Raw genomic sequence first — 27,681 nt, 5'->3', positions numbered from 1 at the left:
TTTTAATCTCTTTAAATATTTTAAAAAAATTTATAATATTATTAAAAAATACATCCTTAATTATTAAATAAGAATTAAAAAGAAAAAAAACTCTGTCAAGACCCATTATTGGAATTCATTATCTAAATTTTAATTATTTTTTTTATAAATTTCCACGTGTAAATTTTATTTTATAAGATCTGACTATAACTAAAGTACTTCTTAAAAAAATATTTCTGTTTGGACATTGTTCGAGAGTGTTCCCAGATTTATTTTCCCAACCGACTGTTGCTTTAAGCCAATTAATAATTAAAGAGAAAAAGATTGCTTTGGTATGGCGTGAAAGTTAAAAGGAAAACGATAAAAATGGATTTGCCTAAAAGTTGCTTAAAAAGCGTAAAACTCCAAACCACGTAGAAATTGAATGCGCCGGCTTCTTTTTGCATAGCCTGGTCATTGGTCATGACTCATCACCCTTTCGGCTTATCCTCTGGGGGGAGGACTTTCCCTGCCTGCCCCAGAAAATTTTTATGTAGTAGTAGTATTAATACTGTGTTCTGATTTCTATCCCCAGATGCAAAGCGCGTAGATCAGAAAGTGGGACTTTAGCAAAGTGGGCTCCATTGCCCACACACTCACGCACATTCTGATGTGATCTGTGTCTTGGCCTTTGTTTCTTTTTGCAAACCGTCTGTTGCATGGAAGCAGCCATGGTGATGATGGGTCTATGAGATTCGCTTCTCCGGTCTTCTTATATTTTCCGGACATCTCTTTCTCACTGAAACTGATCTAGCTTCTCTCTGCGATTCCGTGATATACTCTTATCTTATGGGTCTTCTCTGAAATCCAAGCTCTTTTCTTACAACGTTGGTTGAATTGAACTTTATTCAGTTCTCAGGTACAAAATAATTCCCTACAAAAACAAGAGATCCTATAATTTACTTAATTTATTTTGAATAAAAGAACCGTGTTTCTATTTTTGGTTTTACGAAATTTGTACTTCTTCATGCAGTTGTTTTTATATTGGATTTCGCTTTCGATTGCTCTGGTTCCTGATTTTTTATTTATTTTTTAATTTCTAATCCTCTGCTTGGTTGTTATTTCTTTTCTGTTCAATTGGAACTGATTGGTATAACCGTGTTAGGATTTGAATTTTGATATGTTGAATTACAATTCGGATTAACCGAACTGTTAATATTATCTACCAGTTAATACTTTCTGTCTCTCTCTCACCGGGTTTTTCTTTCTTTTCGTTTTTTGTAAATTAAAAGCAGAAATTTCTGTGTTTTCTGAATTTTCTGGAGATTTCATGTTTAATAAATTATGTCGGTTCAGTTCTCAAGCTAGAACTATATACGAATATGATTGTCAGGTCAGGTGAAGGTTAGTGGTTACAGGGCGGGTTTGATGATGTCAGAGATTTGTATTCGCAAAAGGAATTCCCTGGATTACATGATTCACAATTTTTGTGGTGGGGTTGTGTCCGGTCCTGCCTTGGTGAGTCCTAGAAACAAAAAAAAAAAAAAGAGAACTACATAGAAATATTATGTTGGGTTTTCTTCCCTTTAGGTGAGTTTTTTGGGTTTGTTCCCTCTTCTGTGTTGGTTTCTATATTGTTTTGGCATAAAATTGGACCTAAAAAATTTTTAAAGTTCTTTTCAATCCTTTTCTCGAGCAGCTTTTGCTTAAGGTACTTGGGTTGATTTTCCTATTTGAAATTGATTCTTATGGCTTACATTCACCATATGTTTGTTTTCTGGAAAGAATATGGGAAATACAATCTGTTTCAGGTAGCGTTTTCATTCTTTCTTAATTCATTTGAACCGTGAACTGTTGTTGTTGTTGTTTGAGGTGGTTAGATCAGTTAATTGTTATGCATGTCTTTATCAAATCTTTTGGATTCATTACTGTTTGCTATGGTTTCCAATAAGTGTTGGTTTGTCTTTCATTTACTTCCCAAAATGATGAATTCAAAAAATGGTTTCTTGGAGCATGGATCTTATTTTGTGCCTTTTACTTGTGGTGGTTTTCTATGATGTATCAGAGTTTATTAAGGAATATGTCTGTCGTCTTGGCTCTTGATTGGCCAAAAACTATTAGGACAAGATGGGTCCTAATTTCTTGTTACCTATCTTTCATTTTTGTTGCATTAAAGAGAAATACCTGTCTAGAAGGAGAAAAAGATTCAAGAAAGTCATGAAAGTTGAGTCATTTTATATTCTATAGAAGCTTTAGAAAGAAAGGGGGTAGTGAAAAGAAAGTTTAGAGCCCAACATTTATTCACGGTTCTAAAAGATTTAATCATTAATTTCCCTCCAAATACACCATACATAAGTATGAACCACTTCTACACTGCTGCAATTTGTAGGCTGCTGCCTAATCCTCTCTTAGAATAAAAAGATCTGCAAGTCTTTTTGGCATGACCGAAGCTGAACCAAATCGACTAAAAGTCACTACACAAAGTTCTAGCAGTATCGCAATGGGGTAAAAGATACCAATGGACTTCCCACTCCACTTACAGTTGCAGTACCAATCAATCACACTGATTTGTCTTCTCCTTAAATTGTCCATAGTGAGATTTTTTCATAGAGAGGCTGTCAAAGCAAAAAACACAACTCTTGGTGGACCTTAGTCTGCCAAATACTCTTCGAAGGAAAGGGATTGGTTTCGTGTTAAATAAGGACGTTATTAAACAAAAATTGAGCATCCCCATGTTTGAAGGGGCCCAAAGAATCTTGCTTTCAGTTCCTCATCTCAACCTAGAAGAATACAACATATTAAAGAATGCAATATAGGCATCCACTTCTCAGTCACGAGTTACTCTAGTAAATCTTACATTGGACTGAGGGAAATCACTTGATATCTCCAAATGCCCGTCACATATGCATCCTTAGCACAACCAAAATTATACACTTCTGTCAAAGTTTCCTTAGGCACACTGTCTTCATGTCACGGATCATGCTGTAATCTGATATTGGATCTCTCTCCCACTTTAAATCTAGTATGGATATATAACTTCCCCCAACCTTTCCTTGTGTTCTTCTAGAGGTCCTTGGACCTCATTGGAACACCTCCCACGGATCATGCTGTAATCTGATATTGGATCTCTCTCCCACTTTAAATCTAGTATGGATATATAACTTCCCCCAACCTTTCCTTTTGTTCTTCTAGAGGTCCTTGGACCTCATTGGAACACCTCCCACCCCACTAACATCCTATATAGAGAATCTACTATTGATCTCCACAAGGTCTCATTGTCATTTTGTTGTTGCCAAAGCTGCTTCCCCCATAGTGTACGATTGGACAAGGAGATTCTGAACTCCTAACCCCCTCCTCAAAGATCATAGAGCATTTCTTGCCCAACTTACCGGGTGAAATTTGGCCTCTTCACCTAACTCACTCAAAGTAACTCTTGTTGTAGCTTTTCTATATTATTATTCACACTAGAAGGAAGCGAAATAGGAGACATGAAATATGTAGTAAGATTAAAAAGAGTTCTCTTGTTTATTTGTAATGGGCTAACTGTTCATGATTTTCTCCTTTTGATTGTAAATTCTAACTAGGTGCTTCTCATGTATACTCCTTGTGTACTTGGGCTTTGCCTATTTCTATGAATAAAACTTCTTGATTACCTATCAAAAAAGAGTTCTCTTGTTTAAAGAAATTTTATTGCTTCTGGACAAATGCATCCTCTTTTAGTAAATCTTCTTGATGATTTCATCCAAAATTGCCTTGGCCTTGAAAGTGGCCCCCGAAAAGAAGTCAGTGATACTTCAGAGGTAAAGTGGGCACCTTGCACCCTAGAATATTTTGGAGGTAAAGCAACCCACTGGCACCAATTGCAGTTTAGGCAAATTAAACCTTCAACCTGACAACTGCTTCAAAGCATAAGAATTAAGTGTGCAGAAACATATAACACCAAAGTGCCATCTGTATATAAGATGTAGTAAGTTAAGAGCACCATAGTTCCTAATCCCGACCAAAAAAAAAAAAAAAACCCTGAAAGAAAGCCTCCAACAGAAACATAAGACATTTTGCTGAGTGCTTCCATGACACTTGCAAAAAGCAGGATCTCCCTTCTGCAAGCCATGAGAGCAACCGAAGAAACCAGGAGTTCCATTTACCAAAATAGAGAAGTGTCCACAGAAATACAGTATCCAAGATTGCCATTGTTGCCCAAAATCCAATCTCCTTAGCTGGAACTTCCAATTGATAAATCTACTTCATGCGCTATTGTATGTTTTTGGGCAATTTTGAGTTTGGAGAAGTTGGGTTCTGATCTATTCTTTCAGGACTTTTGATGTTTCCTAATATAATTAGCATTGATATTTTTTTTCAGGGAAAAGCCTATGTTCTGATTACAGAGTAAGAGTGATAGATAGCAATGGGGATTTCAAGCTCGAAAATAGAGGAAGATAAGGCTCTGCAGCTATGTCGTGAAAGAAAGAAGTTTGTAAGACAATCACTTGATGGAAGGTGCTCACTAGCTGCTGCTCATGTTACATATATTCAATCCCTTAAAAGTACAGGAATTGCTCTTAGCAAATTTGTGGAACCTGAAGCTCCCATAGAATCTTCTTTGTATACTTCTACTACTGCAACACCAGAGCCACTTGCTTTAACTGAGAAGTCTCTTTCCCAGTTCTCCTTTTCTCCCCCATCTATATCCCAACATGTATATGCTACCGAAACCATTTCTCCATCTCCTTCTCCAAACTCTAGTCAGTTTCAGGCAAATCAAATGACATTCAGGAGTTCCTCTTCGCAGAAGATTGAAGAAAAGCTTTCTTTGCCTGTTACAGGAACAGTGACCTCGTCTAGTACCCCACAGAATATGACACCTCGTTCCACTGAAAGACCTGGAACATCCCCTTTCCAAGGTTCTTCCCTCCCACCTGGAACTCCACCATGGGATTATTTTGGTCTCTTTCATCCAACTGATCATGAGTTTTCTTTTCAAGATGGGAAGGGAATGTACCAAGGGTTGGAGAATGCTGATGATATAAGACAATATAGAGAAGAGGAGGGAATTCCTGATCTAGAAGATGAAGAGGAGAAGACTTCTTCTCATGAGAGGGAAGAATCTCTGGATTCAGAAGGTGAATTTGATGAGCCTTCCACAGATACTCTGGTACGAAGTTTTGAAAATCTTAATAGGGTTCGTGATCATGCTGCAGATAATTCTCTGCACAGTATGCCTTCTGCACAAAATGTAGCTTTAGAGACCGAGTTCTTAAATAGGGAGAAAGAAAACTCCCCTTATTTGTCACCAATGAGAGCCACATCTAAGGTTGATCATGCTGCAGATAATTCTCTGCACAGTATGCCTTCTGCACAAAATGTAGCTTTAGAGACCGAGTTCTTAAATAGGGAGAAGGAAAACTCCCCTTATTTGTCACCAATGAGAGCCACATCTAAGGTTGTTGCGCTTCCCACTGACCAAGATAAAGCACCATCAAAAGAAGATTGTATTGAGAGTAAGGTTCCTCCTAAGGACTTCTTTTCAAGCATGAGAGATATTGAATTTCTCTTTATTAAAGCTTCTGAGTCTGGTAAAGAAGTTCCAAGGATGCTTGAAGCAAATAAGTTGAATTTCCGTCCAATATTTCCGGGGAAAGAAAGTAAGATCTCTCTCTCTCTCTCTCTCTCTCAAACCAGTGTTTTCAGGTTTTTTTTTCCCCTGTTATTTAATCTCTAGTGAATATTGGCAACTAAATTTAGTTGGAAAGTCATATGCCATATCATGGTTCCAGGACCATACCCTTTTGTTTTTTATGCGGTCTTAATTTGTATGCCAAATCTCTGAATCAGCAGATACGTGAAACTTCTTATTTTATGCTTATACCTAATGTTTAAGTGAGATTTTGTTGTTGTCTAACTTATAAAAAAAAAAGATTTTGGTGTTGTCTAGGAAGTGACATGAAACTTACATTTTATGCTTATTTACCAGAAGAACAAAGCAAAACATTTGAGATTTCTTATCCTGATTTGTGTTGGCAAAAGTTTTCACTAGACTTCTCTGTTGTAGGAGGTGGGTCAATGACATCTGAATTATTGAAGACCTGTTTCTCTTGTGGGGAGGACCCAAGCCAAGTCCAAGAAGGTAGGTCTACTAGCCTTTTAGCCTTCAGATTATTTTTCTCTTTTGGTAGTGGCTCCCCTCCGGTAGAGTAGTCTCTTGCATTCTTCTGCTTTTAAGCAGGAGATGACATCTGATTAAAAGTGATCCAAATGTTAAAAAACTGTCGCATTAATTAAAGGAAAATATGAGAATCTTGGAGCAGAGAAAGACCAAACAAAGGAAAAGGCATTTGCGATCTGGGTAAAGAAGAGGCTAAAACAGGAGGAAAACAAAGTCCAGCAGAAAATTTGGAAGAGTCACAGAAATACTCATATTCAAGGAATACCTGAGTACTCACATTCTAGTAGATATACTAGTTTATCTTGAACCTGCCAAGAGAATGAGAAAGTGATAGGGAAGAAAGAAAGTTTGCTTCTTTCATGCAAGTTAATGTAGGGAATAAAGAAATACATGTTGCAGGGGAGTATTATTCTAATCAGAAAAGGATTCTGAGCAAATAGAGCTATAAATAGTTGGGTACTTTTTGAGCTGTTATCTCCCAAAGAAAATTCCCAAGGATATGCCTCCCTATCAGCTATTGTTAGTCTTCTTTCTTTCCACTGAAGGTCCAAAAGGAGAATCTCCATTGATCTCAGCTACCAATTTTATGCACTTGATAACTATTGCATAATCCTAAAGCTAATTTTTTTTTTTTTTTTTTTTTTAAATAGCATGTTGACAGATCAGCAAGGACCCTATTTTTGTTTTGTTTGCCACTCCAAAACTTCAAAACGTAAAGGTAGAAGCAGTAACTAAACTATCTTCTATGATATTAAGAAAAAGCCTTGATTGGCCATTTGAAATTGACCTTCACATAGTCATGTGGACAGCAGTTCTCCAATCTGCCTTTAAAAGTTATGATGGTTATATTATAATATCACTAGAGTTTACTTATCAAAAAATAATATCACAGAGTTTTACTTATCAAAAAGTAATATTACTAGAGTTTGATTTGGATGCCTGTATCAGCTATGGTTCAAATTTTCTGCAAATATGGTAAAATCTTCTTCTTTTTTTGATAGGTAGGGTCAAATCTTCTCAAGAATCTTCGTTCTTGAGATTCTTACTTTATTACTCAGCTAATTATTTTGTTTTGTTTATTTAGAGCCTGCTGAAAATGACACAAAGTACTTAACATGGCATAGGACGACATCATCTCGATCCTCTTCAACCAGGAATCCATTGGGAGCAAACTCAAGAGATGATATAGAGGACTTTATTGGTAACTCTTTTGAAAATTTCTGCATGAACTCCGGTAGTCATGCCTCTACCTTGGATAGGCTATATGCTTGGGAGAGGAAACTTTATGATGAAGTTAAGGTACTGTTGATCTCAGTCCTTTAAGTGATATAATCATTATCATCTTAATCTGATCATTACAGTTATTTATAGTCACTTTTTGTGAATTGTTTTTTGATAGTGTCTATTTGCCATATGAGCAGAACCATGATTAATTGTGATTTTCTCTTTTATTTTGGAATCCATCATCTCTTTAAATATTTTAGTTTGGCTAAAAAACATTATGGCTCATCAAAATTTAGGCTTGTTTGAACCTTGCCGAGGGCTTGTGCATGGATTAGTCGAGACTTTGTTTTTTGACACTCAGTGCCAATATAAAAAGGAAAATAAATTTAGGCTTGTTTGACATTTGGTCCCAATATTTACAATTTTAGCACTTAGATCCCTAAAGGTTCAAATTATTATCAATGTAGTATTTATGTCCAACTCGGTTAACAAAGCGCTGTAAATTTCACGAGCAGAACCTCTAGGGGTTGGCTCAAGTGGTAAAGGCCTTGGGCTTGGGGATATGTTCCCCCCAGGTCTAAGGTTCAAATGTCATTGGGTGCAAACAATCTCTAGGGGCCATTAGACTAGGGGATTCTCGCCTTAAATTACCTGAGGTTCACTTGCGAGAAACTCCTTACCGAGGGCCTGTGCACCCCTGGGATTAGTCGGGATGCAGTTCCAGACACCCGATGCCAATAAAATAATATATATATGTATATATATATATCGCAAGCAGCTTCAGATGTAAAAATTTTGAAGGAAAAGGAATGTAGAAAGAAGTATGGCAATGCCTTTACAGGCTTATGTACCTAGACTGTGGCTCTTTACTAGCACTTGACAAACATTCTAACCAGCCTGAGCCTCATGTGCTGTTCACAATCACAAGGCCTACCGAGTTCCCCTAAATATTCTTAAATCTTGTATTATGATTAGTATAGGGTCCTAGGCATTGCCTTTCCATCACAAGAGGTCGGAAGATTAAACATGTTGGATTTTACGAGTTTCCAGCTAATCTTGGTTCTAAAAATGGTGGGCTTCCCATCAGGGAGTCTTACATTCTGCCTCATTTTTCATGTAATTTTTTTTCCTTTGTCATGGAGTACAATATTTTGTCAAAACGCAAACCATTTTGGATGAGAGATAGAGGCTGTAATTGTATGGAGATGTTGGGGAAGTCAATTTTGCCATTCCAAATAAGTTTCAATCTGATAAAAATGGAGAAAATGAAATATGATTTTTTTTGGACTCAATATCAATTTATTTTTTTGTTGTCCTTCTTTGTTGAGAAAGAAATTAACCAGAAGAAACGTGCTGTAGCATTTCTTTTATGAATTTTTTCAAAATCATTTTCTTTCATTTAAAATTCTCGCATTGTGTAATTTTCTTTCTCCTTCACTATTTCCTCTGTATCTTCTCTTTTTCTTTTTCATTTATCATTTCTCAAAAAATTAATTTTTCCTCATTAAGTGTTTACCAAAACAATGCCATGCCATTTGCAGCTTGTTGACATTTACCGGTTGGTCAACGCAAATGGAGAAGGACTAAAGTTGACAACAGTCTAAAATTTTAGGAATAAAGCTGCCAAAATGGGTACCCTAGGGATCAAATTGAAACCTAAACTTGAAGAGACCAAAATGTATTCTGGCCTATCTCGTTTTTAGGTGTTAACGAATTTAATTGTTATGTTTTTTTGTTTTTTTCGTGTCTTCCTTTTCATTATTTGTCAACTTAAATTGTCGTTTAATATATATATATATCTTTCAACTTAAATTGCTATATGAGCTTTCAGACCTAGCTTTAGAGCTTTCAGCTTGCGAGGATATCCTTGATAGTTGTACCATTTTACCTTTTCCATAAAGCCTTCCAGATTGAACCACTTGTTCTCAAACTTAAAGTACCGTTAGTGCAAGGGATGCCACAACAATCAACCAATAATGGGAGTGGTCTGATAAAAGTCTATGCAGTCTTTTATGGATAACTACTGGAAATCTGGCTTGGCCAATCAGGAGAGAGGAGGATTCTATCAATTCTTGGTCACATTGGGGTATCTTGGTTGTTAGACCAAGTAAAGTTTCCTCTTACAAGAGGAATATCCAAACTTCAAAGGTTCTGTTCAGAACTTTGACATAGCTCCTTTTTCACACTCACATCTTCCTTTCATTCTCTAATTAGGTTCCAAATCCTCAATCGTTTCTCCCTCCCCCCATCATGTTCCATAGGGTATCTTCTGCTTCATGAAGAAAAAGATGACCCCCTCCCATCATCTCTACCTCTACTGCATTGTCCTCCTTTTCTTTATGGGTAAGAGAAAGATTGTCCTCCCTTATGATCATGATTGGTAGAACAGGTTAAAAAAAATGAACTAGGAGAAACCACTGAGGTCTTTTGATGAGCGAGCAAAACCACCAGCTCTTTCTGAAAATAATGATATTCCCTTCTTTTTTATAAAACCAGATCTGAAGGCTCTGGAGAGCGAGAATCTGTTTTGTTTTCTTTAAATAATTGCGAGGGACTACAACTCGTTCACCAAGGCTTGAATCCTCCCATGTATGACATTAACTCTCGAGTTTGGGTTCCCTCAACACTACTAATAACACCACTACACTGGTTTTAATGATTCGCTTCGCTTCCATTTTCTGTCAATACCTGACCCCTGACAGGATGCTGCAGAAGCAAGCCCATTCTGCAATCTCAACTTCCTGGGAACTAGCAACAGAGAACTTTCTTATCCCAGGGAAGTCAAAACCCATTAACATTGAAAATCTTGCTTGAGAGTGCCTTAAAAGTGGAAAATTTGGGTACCACATTGAAAAACAAGTGACAGTTAAAGGGTTAAAAGTTATATTTTTCCAAAATTATAACAATAAAAAAACAGTTATTTTTTTTAAATTTAAATTATCCCCTTTTCTCATCAATATTTTTCTTAAATTCTATATATTACACTTGAATTGGCATATGTTGTCAATAGGGGTGGCAACATGTGACACAACCCGTGAACTCAATATGAACATAACACGAAATTAGTAGGTTTGGGTTTGATATAAATGGGTTCGGGCCAAAAAGGGTTTACCCGTTTAGACACGATTAATAAATGGGTCAGTAACGGGTCAACCGGCTAAACCCGAAATCAACCCATATATATATGTATTTTTTTTTTCAAAATTACAATTTTATGATTGTTTGGCTGCAAGCTTGGTAATTTCTCAATATACTTATATTTTTATTGTTGGGATTGTATTTTGGACCTATGTTATATTTGTTATTGTTGGGTTTGTAATATTGGTTTTATTATAGATTAAAATTTGAAAAAATATTGATATTTTTTGTTAGTAGGTAGTTTTACGTTTTTTTAGAGATATTGTGGCTACTAATAAATATAGATTTGAACTTTTATCTAAGATTATGATAATCGGTTCAAATGGGTTATGCGGATCAACTCAAACCATTTAACATAAAACGGGTTGAAATAGATTGAAATGGGTCGGGTCGTATTGACCTATTTCTAATTAATTATTAAAAATGTCACATGTTATTTAAATAGGTCGTGTTAGGGTTTGAAGGTTTGACCCATTTAGCTTAATGGGTCGTGTTTGGGTTGATCCATATAGTCAAATATCCATGACTTGACACAACATGAACAAGACCCGCAAACACGAAGTGCCACCCCTTGTTAACCATTATGGACAATCCTCGAACTACAATGGAGTCGGAATCCAAGGTTCCAAACCCCCCAACTATGATTGGAGTTGGAGTTGGAGTCAATTCTAGACTCCTACTTTGATTTGAGAAGGGTCCAACTCCCAACTGTACTCTTTCTCGAAATCATAGTAGAGTTAAGAGTTGCAAAGCGGAATTCAGCCCCAAATACAAAATTTGAGATAGATAGCAAAATTATCAAATTTTAGGCTATTTTGTTTTTGTTTTTGTTTTTTGTTTTTTGTTTTTGTTTTTTGTGTTTTGTTTTTTGTTTTTTTTTCCTCTCTCTCTCTCTCTCTCTCTTTCTCTCTCTCTCCCTAATAGAGATAAAATCAGCCAAAATAATCATGGGTCCTCAATCCTCATCAAGAAATCTGAGTAAACCAACCAATTGGATTTGCCAATTCTTCAAGTCTTTCCTTGCACTTTCTCATTAACCAAACAACAAATCAAATTTAAATCAGTTAATTCCAGAAAGAGATAATAGGGATTCATGGAATTATGGTTGCATCTGAAATGTAGACCCAAGCACAAGAACCCTATTCCATTGTCCAACAATGACAAAGACATATTTGCACTCTTTGCCAGCTCACCTTGGTGACATCAAACTTTGGGAACTATGGAAGGTGCCAAAATGAGAGGGGCCGAGATAGGCTTTTGTAGAAATCAGGTTCAGGGTTACTAAATGGAGCTGTTTAAATGGAAAAACAATGTTGAAGGCTAATTTCTGTGGTGACCAAGATCGGGTATAATAATATTTACACAATAGCTAACTGGGTGGTTTAAGGAATCGTTTATTATTATGGCACTCTTTAGAATATGCACATGAAATAAAATTCGGAGTCTGTGTTGCGGTGTTTTATTGAACTCCAAGACTGACTTTTCCAATTTGAAATCTGATCAGAGCGGAATCGGAGTGGAAAGCAGAATGGAGTCGGAGTTGGGAATTGCTCAGGCCTGTTAAGCCTGCACCTATTGATGTACTGGTACTAATAATAGTGTGGATCCAAATACCCTATTAAGGACATGGGGCAAAGATATCCCGAACATTGCTAGGACCATTTTAAAACCTAGTGGACTTCTAGTCAAAAAGTATTATAAAACATAAAAAATTACAGAAATGCAAAAGTGTAGAACTCTTAATTGATTTCATCAGCTTGTCTTATCTGAAAATCATTCATAAATCTTGTGTAATTATCTTGTAAGATCCTTAATTTATGATTTCTAAGCTTAGGTGCCACATGTCATGTTGCTATCTTTCAAAATGTTGTAGGATATGGGTTTTCCCTGGCAATTTTTTCAGCACTTTGACAGGCAATTCTCTTAATTTCAGGCTAGTGGAATGGTCAGAAGGGAGTATGACTTGAAGTGTAAAACTCTAAGACAACTGGAAACAAATGGGGAAAGTACCAATAAAATTGATAAAACTCGTGCAGTTGTCAAGGATCTACATTCAAGAATCAGAGTTGCAATTCACAGAATTGATTCTATCTCAAAGAGGATTGAGGAATTAAGGGACAAAGAGCTCCAGCCACAACTTGAGGAGTTGATAGAAGGGTACGCCTTGTTCTCTCATCATACTTGATTTATGTGTCAACTAGGGAACCATATATCATTGGGCATGTGGCAAATGCACCTATGAAATGTTTATTAATTCAACCATAATTCATGGTTAAACTCAACTCAACTGAGCCTTTATTTTAGGGAAATGGGTTGGCTGCATAGATCTTTTTCCACACGACCTTCTTCATGCCCATGTCCTTAGTTGCCTATAGGATGGTTCTCACTTAACTTCTGTTCATATTATACTTAACTCATGTTTTACTTTTTATTTTTTCTCTTTCTTCATTTGAGTAGATACTCTTTTACCATTATAATTTGTTCCATGACATTTATGCAAATCAATGTGAGATAGGTTGGATCTTTGACTTCAGTTGGCAAGGACTCTCTAGTTGTTGCTCAACTTTCTCCCTGTAAATCTAAGCTTTTAGTCAAATTATGGAATATATAATGAGAAATGATCTGTACACGGATGACTATCACAGACAAAACACGGGATCAGGCATACAAATCTTATTGTTCATTGCGGGTTCACTACAGTGGTAAAAAATTTCCTGAATGGAATCCCTAGGTGTGATCACCCAAGTTTCATCTGCTTGTTGGTTTTGTTTTATTCTTCTGTAGTTTAATGCACAACTCATGGAACCATGTGGAATTGAACCCATGCCCTCAACCTTCAACCTTTACCACCAAGGAATGGATGGAGAGATTTCCTCGGTTCATCTTTTCTTCTGTACTTATGACTCCGCCATAATATGCCCCCGGTTTCCATAAGCTTGTATGTATCAAACTATTATTTTGTTTGTGGCGGGAAGTCACTCTATAAAATATTTCACGAATAGAATATTTATGTTCGGCAATATGTGGTATTTGCATGTACTTGCCTGATGTTTTGTGCATTTCCTTTTTTGAGTATTTGTACTTCCCATGTACTATCGTTGGCCCACTTTTTGTGCAATTCTGTTTTTGTGAAGTATTTATGTAAAAAAAAAATTAAAAAATCTTATATCACATTTTCCTAATATCAATGATTCAAATATAATTACAATGCAAGGGAATGTATACTCAAAATGCTGTAATAATAAATTGATGCACTGATCTAAATTCAATTCAAATGTTAGATACTTAATTCTCATATTAACAATGTGCTTTTCATTTTTCTGGATTTTTAAAAATATATTAAAGTTTCTAAAAAGAAGTATTTACAATTTAGCTTCCGATATTCCCTTTAAATTTGAACCTATGTTTTTTAAAAGTTGAACACAATTTATTCAAATTTGAACCTAGTTTTCTTGGCCCATCTACAAGCATCTTGAGAACATTTTGTTTCAATAAAATGCATCGGTTTGTATTAAACCTGTACCTCTCTGTCTTCTTTTGCCTGACTTCATAGTAGTTGATCTTCTATGAAGCAATGATGATCAGGGACACCACAGATGGATGGGGGATGGCTTTTCTTTAAGAGATTTGGTGGATTTTCAGAAGTCAAGAGTATAGTTTTGAGTGCATTAGGGAACATGCATTAAAAATTGACACCACTTAATAACACAACGGAATCTCACCCCATTATATAGTTTCATATTTACTTACAAAAAAAATTATATAGTTTCAAATATTATCAAATTCCTAAATTCATGTATTTATGTATATTTTACGTTAAAACCTAAATTTTATAATCTGTGTGCATATTTTTTGCACAACTTATATTCTTTGTTTGGGCTAAGAAAACATAATGTCATGCAACGAGTTTCTAAACTTCCAAGAGAAGATTGAAGTTTTACAGCCAATCTCATAATGGTGTCTTAAGCATTGTTAACTCGAATACCCTAACACCAACATTTGACCATCATATGCTGACATGCTCTATTCTTTTTTCTGGGATTATATAATTACAAATATATTTGTGTCTAGCCATCAAACAAATCATAAAACAGTATTCATCTTCGCATTTATTGGTTAAACAGTCAAATGTCTTCGTGTTGAAGCTTATATTTCTCCCATTTACTTTCACGTCTACCCTTGGTTTGGATTATTCTAAGTGCTTCAGCATTGTGCTTCATCTGCACCATTTTCAGGTTAAGTAGGATGTGGAAAGTTATGTCTGAGTGCCACAAGCTTCAGTATGACATCATCAAATCAGCACAGACAAATGGCAACACAAAGCTATCAATACAATCAGAATCACATCGGCAGGTCACTATCCATCTCGAGGATGAACTGAGTTCGCTGTCATCAAGTTTTCTAAAGTGGTTTGCTGCTCAGAAGTTCTATCTGCAGGCTATATCTGGATGGCTTTACAAATGTGCACCTGTTCCACAAAAATCTTCCAAAAGAAAAAGGAAGTCAGAAGCCAGATCCTTGAGAGACGATGGCCCTCCTATATATGTGACCTGTGGCAATTGGTTGGCAAAGCTAAAAGACCTAGAACAGCCAGAATCCTCATCTATCAAGCAAGTTGTTGATACTATAAAGGATTTAGGGGTTGCGACTGCTCGCTTCATACCACATCAAGAAAAAAATCAGGGGAAGGACATGAACCGTTCATATTTACCATCCTGGAAGGCTGGAAAAGAAAGTGATTCAGAAAATATGCTGGGAGGTGAAGCTGTGCATGACTGGATTTCAGGTTTTGATAGATTCCGGTCAAGCTTGGAGGCATTTATTGGTCAGTTAAATAACTTTGCAGAGCTTTCGATGAAGATGTATGTCGAACTTCAACAGGAAATTGAAAAAGCTAAGAGTAGCTATGATAGATTGATGTCACGATCTCAAGTTTTGGAGAGCAAAGTTACAGAGACGACGGAAGAATCCCAACACCCCTCAGAGTCGGAGGTCCAATAAACTGGAGTTTTAAGATGTAAGAAACCTGAAAGAAGTCCTGGTAGTTCAATTGGACATGGCATTTGTATATGGTGAGAAGAATAAAAGGGTTTTGGTTTCAACTGAAAATAAAGGGACTGGTAAAAAGAATTGAACATGGAGATGTAATAAACGGTGTTGTAATTATAGGTGATTACGAGGGCTGGTGGCTACACAGAGGGTTGCTCGCAAAGTAATAGAACTTGTACAGTTTTTTCTTAGTAAACATGGGAACTCTAAAATAATTCCCACTAGTTCTTTCTTTCTTATTGTCTATATGCGATGCATAGATGTATTCGATTGGGCCCCATTTTAACAACTTATTGTTCCTTGGAAAGAAAAGGCACACTTCTTTTCCTGCTGCGAATTCTAAGAAAAAAAAAATTAAATAATATTATATATAATCGTAAAGTACGCAAGAGTGGTACAGTCGTTTTGAAAAAAACTGAAATTTATTATTAAAAAATTAATTTCTTTTCATATAGGTATCGTATTTATTAATTTGTTTTAAAGTGATTGTATAGTATTTTTATATTCACGATTGTAATTATTATTTTTCTTATTAAAATTAGAGATGTTAATTCTAGTAGTAAATTTTAGATTGGATACGATTGTTTGACAAGCATCTTGTTATTCCATTTATATCGTTATCAACAGTAGTCATAAAAATGGAAGAATTTAGATGCAAATATACTTGTGTACTAATATGTGTCAATTTATTGTGATTGGTTAAAAAGTAGATTTTATTAAAAATAGTATTAATTTAAATTTTAAGTATGAAAAAATCAGTATTGGTACGTAGATTAATATGTGACTTTGTTTGTATGTAGTAAATTTCCATAAAAATAAGGGGAACACTCGTATACTTCACAAGCTAAAAGACCAGAAAGAATCTATACACTAAAGGCAATGCATAGGCACTCTAATTTATAACCTTTAACGCCTAACAACCATCAAAATGACATGCTATTAAACCACTTCGTATAGCAGGCATAAAGCTTGGCATGATTAACGCCTGACCATTGTGCCAGACATTATTTATTATTGCCTTGGTAAATGGCAGAAGGTAAGGGAGCACGCCTGCATGGGCGCCGCCTCTATATTACAAATTTACAGTGCTAATAGATGAGAAATGCTAATTAAAACTAGCAAATTAGGCATGTACGTACAAATCTAAGAGATAAGATTTTGAACGAGGAGAATGAGGGAGAGAGATTTTTCTTATTTTTAATTGTATTCAATACAAAGCAATGGTTTTAATTTATAGAAAAATTACATAGAAATAAAATAAGATAAATATCTTTGTCATAATAAATATCAAATCTCTTGATTTGATAATTATGAAAATAAAATAAGTTAATTATGAAATCAAATTAGGATAATATTCAAATCAAATTCTTGATTTGATATTTATTTCTAACATCCTTTCAAATTTAATATAGAGAATTTTGAAATATTGAGTTTGAAATTTGAGTGTAACCTTCATATCATTTGATTGTTTTTTGCTAAGATGATGAAAATAACATTGGTGATGAAGTGACTGATAGCTAGAACATCAAATTTAAAGTTGTGGTCAACAATGGGTAGATAATGGAACAAAGTTAGCTAACAATATGCTGAAAGATCAAACAACAATGGGTTACATATGACCTTGGTTAATTATAGTACCGAAATTAAAAGGCCAAAAATGGATTTGGAGCTTCAAATAATACTCACAACATACCATAATGAATTAAAATTGCTCACAAATAATAAAGATACTCTAAATGTGTGGATTTGAGATGAAACATGGTTGAATGATGATGAAAATATTGTGAGAGATAAAAAAGACAGCAGAAGGACTTTAATTAAAAAAAAAACTAAATAAAAAGTTCAAGTCTGGCACTAACCAAGGACTCTGATACATGATAAAAACTAAAATATAAAAGAAATTGAAACAAAGAAGAGAGAATAAGGGAGAGAAACTTTGAATTATGCATCTTTCTTATTCTCAATTGTGATTTAATATAAAACATTGTTTCCTATTTATTGAGAAATTATATAGAGATAAGATAAGATAAATAATTTCATCAAAATGAAATTCAAATATTTTGAAATGATAATTATGACAAATCATATAATTTGATTTGATAATTATAAAATCAAATCAAGATAACAATCAAATCATATTGTTATTAGATATTATCTCAAACAAAAATTTGTGTGTGACTTTGTGCAAGAAAATTCAACCCTTTTCACAAAGATCGTCCATAACCTCTCTTATATGAGCCTAGTAGCACTGTGGGTTCCTTGTAGAAAAGAGAAAAAATTTCTTTTTCTATCTATTTTTTTTTTAATTTGTAGCTTTGAATAAAAAAAAAATCTCTAAAATTTAGAAAAATGTTCAATTTATTAAATCTATGTACCCACTTTTCATCAACTCCAAAGCTCATTTTATCTTAATTTCTTTTATTTAAATAATTATCATAACTTTTAGAAAATTCATTAAAAATATATCTCAAAACTTGTTAAAGGAATTCTCAAGCATTCTTAACATTCTCCTCACCCAAATGTACCAAGCCAAATATTCCCTTTTCCTAATAATTGTTTTGGATAAAAAAAATAAAGAATTATTTTCTTCTTTTAAACTCTAAGGTAAATAAAGTTTATCTCAAGAGGATTTTAAGGTTATAGTTATCTCATAACTAACTCATAATAGGGTGATGCTTCCAAAGTTTTGAATACAGTACCGGATTACGTATCAGTCAAGGTATTGGAACGAAATATTTCGATACCGGTACCGTTTCGGAATAGTCGATATATGAATAAATTATATATATAAATATATATATATATAAATTTTATTTTAAAATAATAGTCTATATATGAATAAATTATACATAAATATATATATATATAAATTATAAATAGTCTGATAAGAATTGAGGGTAAAAAAATGAACATACAATTTGAAGAAAAAAAAATAAAGGCTAAAATACCGACTAGTACGGGCTGGTACGAAATAAGTATAATACTTGTACTGGACCAATGGCCGGTACAGTATATACCAGTCGTACCAGCCAATACGGTATGATATTTATAAGAGTGGATGCTACACCCACATAGGATTCTCACAATCCTCACTAAACGGCAAAATTTTTTTCTATTTTTTTCAAACATTTTAAGTATTTTTTAAAAATACAAAAAATCACAAATTTATTAAAAAATGTTTCTTTTAACCATTAAGTTAAAAAAGAAAATCTATCGGTAGGATTTTTCAGTGAGTTTCCTAGGTAGGAATAGTGTTTTTCCCTCATAATAACCTTCGATTATAAAAAATATTAATATCAGTTCCAAATTACTAAATACTACAATTGATCCCTTCGTAAAATATTTTTAGAAAATAATGCATTGTTATACTGCCGCTCTATTTTCTCTACATCTTAATTTCTGATTACCTAATTTAATTCCTCAATTAGTCTTTTACTCATAGAATCACATTTTACAGAGCAAATGAATTGTAATAACTACTTATTGAAATACCTAGGCCTGAAATTCAAAATAATCATCATTCATTAAATTCATCTCTTACTAAAATACTCAGGCAAGAGATTCAGAGTGATCGAATTCCCATTAAATTCATCTCAAATGGATATTTGCATTCCGAAGAAGATTATAGATTCCGCCTCGAAGATATTAGTTTTCATAGGTAGTTCTACAGCCTCCGAGTCGGGACCCAAATTTGGAATCTGATAAGTATATTTCTTCTATTTTATATTTTTGCTTTTTTTTTTCTTGCATTTTTCTAACATTTTTAAATATTTTTAAAAAATTATAACATCATTAAAAAACACTTTCTTAGTCACTAAGTAAAAAAAGAAGGCATAGGGACCCAACTATCGGTGGATTTAGCATTTCTGTAGTTTTCACAACGCTAAATGTGATCACTAGCTATGATATAGTTCAATATATTATTTCAAAGTGTATCAATATTTCAATTAGAATTACCACATTCATAATTAAATAAAAACATTTATGATTGACATGCTATAGTCTTGTAAAATAAAATGGTCAATTTTATCACCAACTATGAATGAATAATTTATAACCATGGAGTTATGATTTATATCTTCTATTTATTAATCTCATCAATATCCATAAATCATAAATAATATAACTTGTAAACTAAGTTATAAGCGCAATGCCCAATGTTCATATAATTTTTCAAAATAAAAAATATTATATAAAATAAAATAATATTTCAAAATATCAATAGGCTGAATTATTATGATATTAATCTTGAATTAACCTTAACGATACTTCATAATATAATTATTCTATATTCCAAGTCGCCGAAGTCGGTGTGTAAATTACTCTATCCGCATTACTTAAATGACAAGATTTGAATTTTAAAATTTATTTTTTAAAGAAAAAATCTATTCATCATTTATTTTTTCATTATCCTCTTATCATCACATGATGTCATATTAGATGATAAATTAACAATTAAAATATAATAAATAGTATCCAATCATTTAATGACACATCATGAGATGATGTGAAGATAACAATAATTGAGATGACGAGTATCATTACTCATTTTTAAATCAAATCATGCCACGTAAGTAGTATGTAGTGTAGATGACTTAAAATTTCGATAATCTTCATAATATGCCAATAGAACTTCAAATTTGGAAAAAAAATAAAAAAAAATCCTATGTATATTAATGTTTAATTGAAGAACAATTATGTATAAACAGCTAAAAAAAAATTACAAACCTTAGAAAATAAAATAAAAATATAAGCAATGCATGTGATGTGTGTACCAAAATCAACAAAAACATCCCAAGTGTGGACCAAATCAACAAAAACACTATATTCAACACGTCTCTCCGTACTTTTTCTACCAAAGATCCACACCATAGTCACATTCATTGGAAATGATCTTCGCCTCCGCCGTTAACTTATCCACCGTTAAGTCACAGTCCACCTTCACGGTAATCGTCCACGTCTTAACGGATCCCACCTTGATCTTAACCGGCGCTCTTATTTTCAACTCTAACGGGACGTTACCTCGCGTCTGCGCCTCCACCAACGAGCTCTTCACCCTGCTCGATAACTCGATCCGGCTCCCTTTTAGCGCCGTCTGGAAGACCGTCACGTTGTTCGACGGCTGGTAAAATGCCGGCAATGCGCCGTTGCACAGCTTAACGTCAGTGTAGTAGATCTCGACGGAGCTGTCTTTCTGATAGTGGATTCCGATCTTGTCGTTGGGGTTATCGGCTCTGACGGTGACATCCAACTCAGGCGAGACCGTGAGGATCGACGAAGAAGATGTCACCGTTGACAGGTTGAGGCCCCTGATGGCGATTGCGTTGACCGAGTACTTCGGCGATTCGGGCTTGACGACGAGGTAGAAGATGCCTGCGGCGGCGGCGACGAGGACCAGGAAGATGGCAGTGAGTGCGAGGAACCAGCAAAGGCAGAGGCAGCAGGGTGAACGGCGGCTTCCGCGGCCAGCGAGGTCCTTGTAGCGGCGAGCGTTCTCGGGTGGAGGGACACGGTAGACCTGGTCCTTGGGGACGTGGATCACATAGGTTCCGGGCTGAGGCACTGGTTTCTCGGAATACGTAGTAGCGGGTTTGAGCGCAGTCTCAGAGCTGTCGGAGAAGCTTTCGTCGAGTGCAGGTGCCGGTGGGGGCGGGTCATGCGGGTGGACTCGTTCGGCCATTTGGTGAGTTGGGAAGATTGTGGATTAACTCGATGGGAGTGGATATTGAACAGATAGGTATGCACCTGATATCTATCTGAAGTTGATTCCCCTGTTACTTCTTCGTGGCTTGAAATGGTGATGCGCGAGAGAGAATGTGGGCTGTGGCAGCTGAGAGTTGATAGAGGATGAAGGGGGAGTGGGTATTATTTAGAACTTAGAAGTTAGAAGGGTTCTGTCTTCATTAAAAGGAGGGTGGGCGGGGACGTGTGGACTGAGTAAAGAAAAAAGTATGTTGGGTATACAGTTCATGCTGAGATGTCGAATTAAATAAAGGAAGCAGCTCACTGGGGAGGAGCCGAACCAAGTCAAAAACATTACTCCACCGCGTGCATATCCTTTTATCTCGTAATGTGAGAGTTTCCTACGTTTCCTCGTTTTGTTTTGCTCTTTTTCTTTTAAAATGACTAGGTAGTTGCCCGAGTTGGCACGCGGTTTTCCTTGGGAGACAAACACATCTACTAATTCGTAGGGCTGCTGTTTGCATGGCACGCTGTTACCTTGCCCCACTTTTGTGAGTACAATTCGTAGGGTTGCTGGTTGCAAGTGCCAAGGCTATTCAAATACTAGTACCAATTCACCTCCATTAAATTTTATTTGAGTTTTTTATTTATTAAATGTATTCGCTCGTTAATATAAAATTAGAGAATTGCTACTGCATCAAAACAAAATAGCATTCGAAAATATAAAAAAAGAGAAAGATTGAGGCATCGTTTAATTATAACGTGATAAAAGTTAAAAATTAAATAAAATATTATTAAAATATAATTTCTTAATATAATTTTTATTTTAAAATTTAAAACAATTTAATTATTTATTATATTTTATTTAAGAATTTGAAAAAATTGTAATAATTATATATATGAGATGAGATGATTTGGTTGTGTAACCAAACCAGACTGAAACTTTAGGTTCTTTTATTTCTCTTATGCTTGTGTTTTTAATTTTTATTCTATTTTTTAATAAACTAGCATGTCGCCACATAGTGATGCCACATCAATGGGACAAAATGAATTGTATAGCTGGAGATAGTAGCATTTATCATAAAATTACTATGGATTGTTAAATAATACAACTAATATAAAATTAGATCCGACTTTATAATTTCATTCTTATATATTGTATGAATCCAATCACACAACAATCTTTATTCTATCTCTCCGGCCATGTGTGACGTGGCATCATGTGCACCTCATTTCCATGTCATTTTTTTAACATGAAATTGTTTGCTAAACAGGATATTTATCTATTTCTATTTCGGACAGAAAACTCATTTCCAACCTTCGGAGTGACATCTTTGCTCTCAACCAAGCTGGCTATCGCCGTCCCTAGTCAAAGATGCCGTCATCCACATAGCTTTACAATTTGACAGACCACATCAAATTATATCTATTTATAAAATTATTTTTATGTAATCGCTTTATGAATAGAATATTTATCTTCTTAATTACCTGAAATTCTATTGTGGGACCTCTCTGTTTGTTGTGAGTAAAGTGTTAGAGCTTGTCCCGTTAATCCATGTTCAAGCGAGTTCGATCACTGAAACATAATTAATTTTATTTTGGTTTTGTTTGTGATTTTCTTAGAACATGCCTGACGGAATACAAAAGCAATAGATATAGAAATACTGAATGTAGAAAGGAGAGAGAGGCGTGGGAAGTTGTTAAGATATAAAATAAATGATAAAATTTATCTATTTTCATTAAGTTAAAATTTTTAGATAAGTGATGATTTCACATTATATCAGAATTCAAATTCTGGGTTTGAAATCTAACTCTACACTTTACTCCATTAATTAAATATTTCAGTGTTGAGCCATCCATCGAGAGAAAGTTTGGTGCACACGTAAAGAGAAGTATTAAGATATAAAATAAATCATCTATTCGATATTTTATCATTAATTTTCTTATACTTTTTACTATTATTCATTACTATTTAATATTTTATCATAACTTTTTAATCACCTTTATATTACTATTCATAAATCATCTAAAATCATCTCATTATTCAAACGGAGCTAAATCCTCCAGCCTCATGTACTAGTACTTAGTTTTTGGAGAGATGAGCCACTCATTGAAAAAACAATAGTGCTACGTACAACAACAGGTGCGTAACCATTGCGCACCCAATGCTGAGGTGGTGTTGTCAGATGGTTAGTGTATTAAAAAAAAAAAAAAGAAAGAAAGAAAGAAAGGGGGGGAAATTGAAATAGAAATAAGCTCTACTGCTTTTCGGTCTCTGGTTTCTTCTCCTGGACGCCGAACCCATTTTGCTGGTTTTTCTAGTTTCTCATCGACGCAGAACCCATTTTCTGATTTTTCCTTCATCTCCCCCAAATCTCTTCCTCTACCTTTTGGCCGGTTTGCTCTACACCGACGGTGTCCTCTGCAAGCGACATTATCTTCTGCACGCAACGGTCTCAGGTAGTGTTTGTTGATTTCTAAGATAACAAATTTGTGTATCATGTATTTCAGGATATCTAGATTTCTCTTTTTCTGTATCCAGCAATCCACTGAATGCATTTGCTTTTGTTTATACTAGATAAAGTCATTAACAAATACAACTGGACCTTGGACCCGACTTCATGAACGAATGGTTCAGTGTTTGTTTCCTACAATATATCTTTATTAATTGGTCTTAGCCCGAAATAAATATATTTAAAATTTCGTGAAGTTTTAATGTCAATGTATCAATCTCAAAAATGCATGTTCTGAATGTGAATTCAATAAAGTCGTTATTTCTAGGCAAATGATGATTCTTCCACTATTTTTTTTTTTTTTTTGGTTCAGAATTTGATTGATCAATAATTCATTACAGTACAATATAAGTATGAAGAAATAGTTGTTTAAATATTCAATCAACTATTCCTAATCGTTATTTGATGCTTTTATCTAATTTATTGAATAAACTTATTACATATTTTTCAAGAAGGATACAAGAAACAGCTTAAACTCGCCCAACAAACTCTTAACTTCCGTATGGGGGGAAGATCTTATTTCAAGAGGCGATTCCTTAAACAATGGATGAGTTTATTATGGTCATATAATTATTGAATTTTAGTATAAATGTTAATAATCGAGTGGTAATAATCAGTTGAAAAAAAAACTGAAATGCATGTTCTTAATTTATTAAAGTCGTTTTCTTTCTTGATGTTATATATCATGTGAGTAATTTCATTTAATTGAGTTGCTTTTTTTACATATTTTTTGTCACTCTTAAAAGTTATGATTTTTCTAAAATATTAGTAAATACCATGTAGATGGAGAAAGGGAAAGGGAAAGAGCATGCATCTCCTATAACGCCTCTTGCCACAAATCCATTAATTAATCTGTTGAACCCAAGGTTTCAAGGTTTGTGTAATTATATATCTACACATGGATTTTGATGATAACAAATGAATTCAAAGAATAAAGGAGTCTCAATCTCAAGTTGTCTACACAATGAAGTCAAGCACATCAAGGAAACAAGTATGAGCAAGAAGGGAACAAGTTCACATTAAAATTATAGAGTAATGTTGTAAATCTCTTAAAAATTCGAAATTAGGATTAAGGCTCAAAATTAATATTTTATCATAAAACATTAAAATACATTTTCTACATGTGCATGAATATTTTGAAAATTAAAGTTGAAAATTTTGAAAGATGATTGATTGTCATCTTTCACATGTGCATACCTTGATTAAAGGGTTGAACTTTGAAAATATTAAAGATGATTGATTGTCATCTTTCACATGTGCATGTTTTATTTGAATATTTTCAAAAGTGATTAATGCTTTTTTTGACTTATGCAAAAGGTAGATATTTTTGTTTGAAAAATTTGAAAAGTAAATTGTGCTCCTTTTGTCATATGCAAAGAGTAAAAGATTAGGTTTGAATCTTTTGAAAAGTAAAGTGTGCTCCTTTTGTCATATGCCAAAAGTAAAAGATTAGGTTTGAAGTTTTTGAAAAATGAATGATGTTGTTTTTGACAATTGAAAAAGAAGAACCTTTTATTTGAATTTTTTGGAGAAGTGAATGATGTTGTCTTTGACAAGTGAATCTTTTTAAATTTGAATATGAAGTCTCATATGCCTATAAATAGATCATTTGAGAGCTTCACATTTACAACATCCAGAGCATACAACATTCATTCAAAGCTTTCATTCTCTCTTCTCTAAGCATTGAGCCTTAATTCTTGTCCATTTTGAGATATATAGTTTGTGCTGTATTGTTCTTATTTCACTCATTGAGGAGTGTTTTCTGATAACCTACCCACTATCAGCTCTTGTATCAGAAAAAGGGTGTGTATAACCCTTGTGCGTGTAGAAAGTGTTCTACACGGGGAATAGTTGAATCACCACGTGTAAGGTGATTGCAAGTGTAGAGGGTGTTCTACACGGATCCTTTGTAGCGGTGTTGTTCAAAGGTGTAATAGGTTTCTATCTCCACCTGAAAGAGGTTGAATAGTGAATTTGGGATCCTCAAGGGGTAGCTTGAGGCGAGGACGTAGGCAGTGGGGCCGAACCTCGTTAACATACTAAGTTTGCTTCTCTCTTACCTTTACTCTTTATATTTATTGTTATTTCATATTTTGTTTATATTTTATATTATATATTTGATTTATAATTTTTTTTTTTTTAATACAACTCAATTCAACCCCCTCTTGTGTTAGTCATCTGGGCAACAATTGGTATCAGAGCTAGTTGACCTGTACTGTTCATACAGGCAGATCACTCATGGGAACTCTCGCTTGTGACTGTGTCACCGAAGCAAGACTCTCCGACCATGGGTGACGGTGCACCGGTAGAGACGGTGGCCGGCTAGTCTGGTAGGTACAATTGTTTGGTGACATAGGTGCGGCCTATGATCAGTAACAATTGGTATCAGAGCTAAAAGCTCTATTATAAGATTAACTATCTTTTGAGTTAAGATCTTATGGCTAACATTGCAGCTTCATTTGGTGAAGGTCAATCTAGCAGTCGGCCTCCACTCTTTTGTGGAGACAATTACTCATTCTGGAAAGTTAGAATGAGAATATTTGATGACTTGCAAAATTTCATATTGCAGATTTTACAAGTTCGCTCGAGCGGAGGCTTTTGGCCGCTCGAGCGAATTCAGGCAGATTCAAACGCTCGACTACCGCTCGACAGGGAGTTCGAGCGGGTTGCTGGAAAACAAGGTTCGCTCGAGCGGAGACATTGGCCGCTCGAGCAAAATCAAGCAGAGTCGAACGCTCGACGTGCGCTCGAGCGAAATCAGGCAGAGTCGAACGCTCGATGTTCGCTCGACACCCCGCTCGAGCGAACATCGTATTTTGACAGAATTAGGGTCTTCCGCCGTCAGACCATATAAAAGAGATTTTTCACTCTATGGCCGCGAGTTTTGACTGGAGAACACTTTTTGGAAGAGAAAAACATAGCTAGAGGGATTCAAATCATCTGTTTTGGAGAGGGAATTCCAATTATTGCACGTACGTTGGAATCATACACGAGCACGGACGGGAGAAAAGCGTTGAATCGTTCCCTTGAGCTTTTGACGACGAGTTGCGGCTGCAAGGAGGATTTTTCAGTGTTTAATTTTCTTCCCATCTTCTCAGAACAATTATGGTGAATTCGTTTATGTTGAATTCCATTTCTAGCATGAGCTAAATTTTCTTCATTCTAGGAAAACGATGTAACCTATTTCTGAACTATGCTTGATTGTCTATGCTAATTTAATGCAATTCTCTCTTTGTTTATCTGATTTATTCTGAATTTATTGCTTCTAATTAACTGGCCATTGATTAGATGATAAGTAATCTTGTGATTTGCTATCGAAAGAGGGAATCATAGGGTAGATCTTGGATATTTCAGCATAGGTAAGTATAGAGATCGAAAGACTTGTATGAACCTATGTAGTAATTAAATCATTGGTCTTATTGTGTTCTTGATTATTGAATTTGCATATTCTTGTGTGAATTGATAACCAAGAGTCAATTCCAATTGACTATCGAAAGAGGCTTTTGGATGAATTAGAGATTTGCTAATAGACAAAAGAGATTTAAATTAAATTAGCTGGATGAGAAAAGCATAGTGAAGAAGTAGGTGAAATCGATTTCCTAGAAGTTTTCTTCCCATTAATTTGATCTTCGAACGTCAGTGTTATTTCTTTTGCATATTTTTCTTGAGTTGATCTAGTTTAAATTGCAACTACAAAAATCTTAGTGATTCCTCTAGATAAAATCAAGTTTAGTATAATTTTGGTATTTGGCAAACGTAAGGTACTAATCTCTGAGGACGATACTCTTCTTATTACTTTACTATAAAACTACGATACTGTGCACTTGCAGTTTTGCACCGGTCAAGTTTTTGGCGCCGTTGCCGGGGATTGGTTTATTCTTATTCTTTTTGTCAATATCGATACAAAGTAATCTTGGTTTTAATTTAGAATTTTGTTTTAATTTGTTCTACAGG

The 27,681-nt window shown here is 34.7% G+C and overlaps 2 protein-coding genes across 4 annotated transcripts; one reads left to right on the top strand and one right to left on the bottom strand.

Moving 5' to 3' along the window:
• The first annotated feature begins 440 nt into the window (after positions 1–440).
• On the top strand, positions 441–15,764 carry LOC122293441 (protein ROLLING AND ERECT LEAF 2). Of its 3 annotated transcripts, XM_043102020.1 has the most exons (7): positions 442–877; positions 4,319–5,269; positions 5,399–5,600; positions 6,008–6,082; positions 7,206–7,420; positions 12,417–12,640; positions 14,719–15,764. In XM_043102020.1, the coding sequence occupies exons 2-7, from the start codon at positions 4,364–4,366 to the stop codon at positions 15,482–15,484; spliced, it is 2,388 nt and encodes a 795-aa protein (XP_042957954.1). In that variant the 5' UTR covers positions 442–877; positions 4,319–4,363; the 3' UTR covers positions 15,485–15,764. The 3 variants fall into 3 exon arrangements, with proteins under 3 accessions (XP_042957953.1, XP_042957954.1, XP_042957952.1); XM_043102019.1 differs by having other exon boundaries at positions 441–877; positions 4,344–5,600; XM_043102018.1 differs by having other exon boundaries at positions 4,319–5,600.
• Positions 15,765–20,206: 4,442 nt separating this feature from the next.
• LOC122293239 (NDR1/HIN1-like protein 13) lies at positions 20,207–21,510 on the bottom strand. Its single transcript, XM_043101762.1, has one exon. The coding sequence runs from the start codon at positions 21,210–21,212 to the stop codon at positions 20,385–20,387; it is 828 nt and encodes a 275-aa protein (XP_042957696.1). The 5' UTR covers positions 21,213–21,510; the 3' UTR covers positions 20,207–20,384.
• Positions 21,511–27,681: the final 6,171 nt, after the last annotated feature.

The sequence above is a fragment of the Carya illinoinensis genome, chromosome 14 (genome assembly GCF_018687715.1).
Source record: "Carya illinoinensis cultivar Pawnee chromosome 14, C.illinoinensisPawnee_v1, whole genome shotgun sequence".
In the NCBI taxonomy this organism is placed as follows: Eukaryota; Viridiplantae; Streptophyta; class Magnoliopsida; order Fagales; family Juglandaceae; genus Carya; species Carya illinoinensis.
Note: the sequence above shows the minus strand (reverse complement) of the source record. Positions and strands in the feature narration are given on the sequence as shown.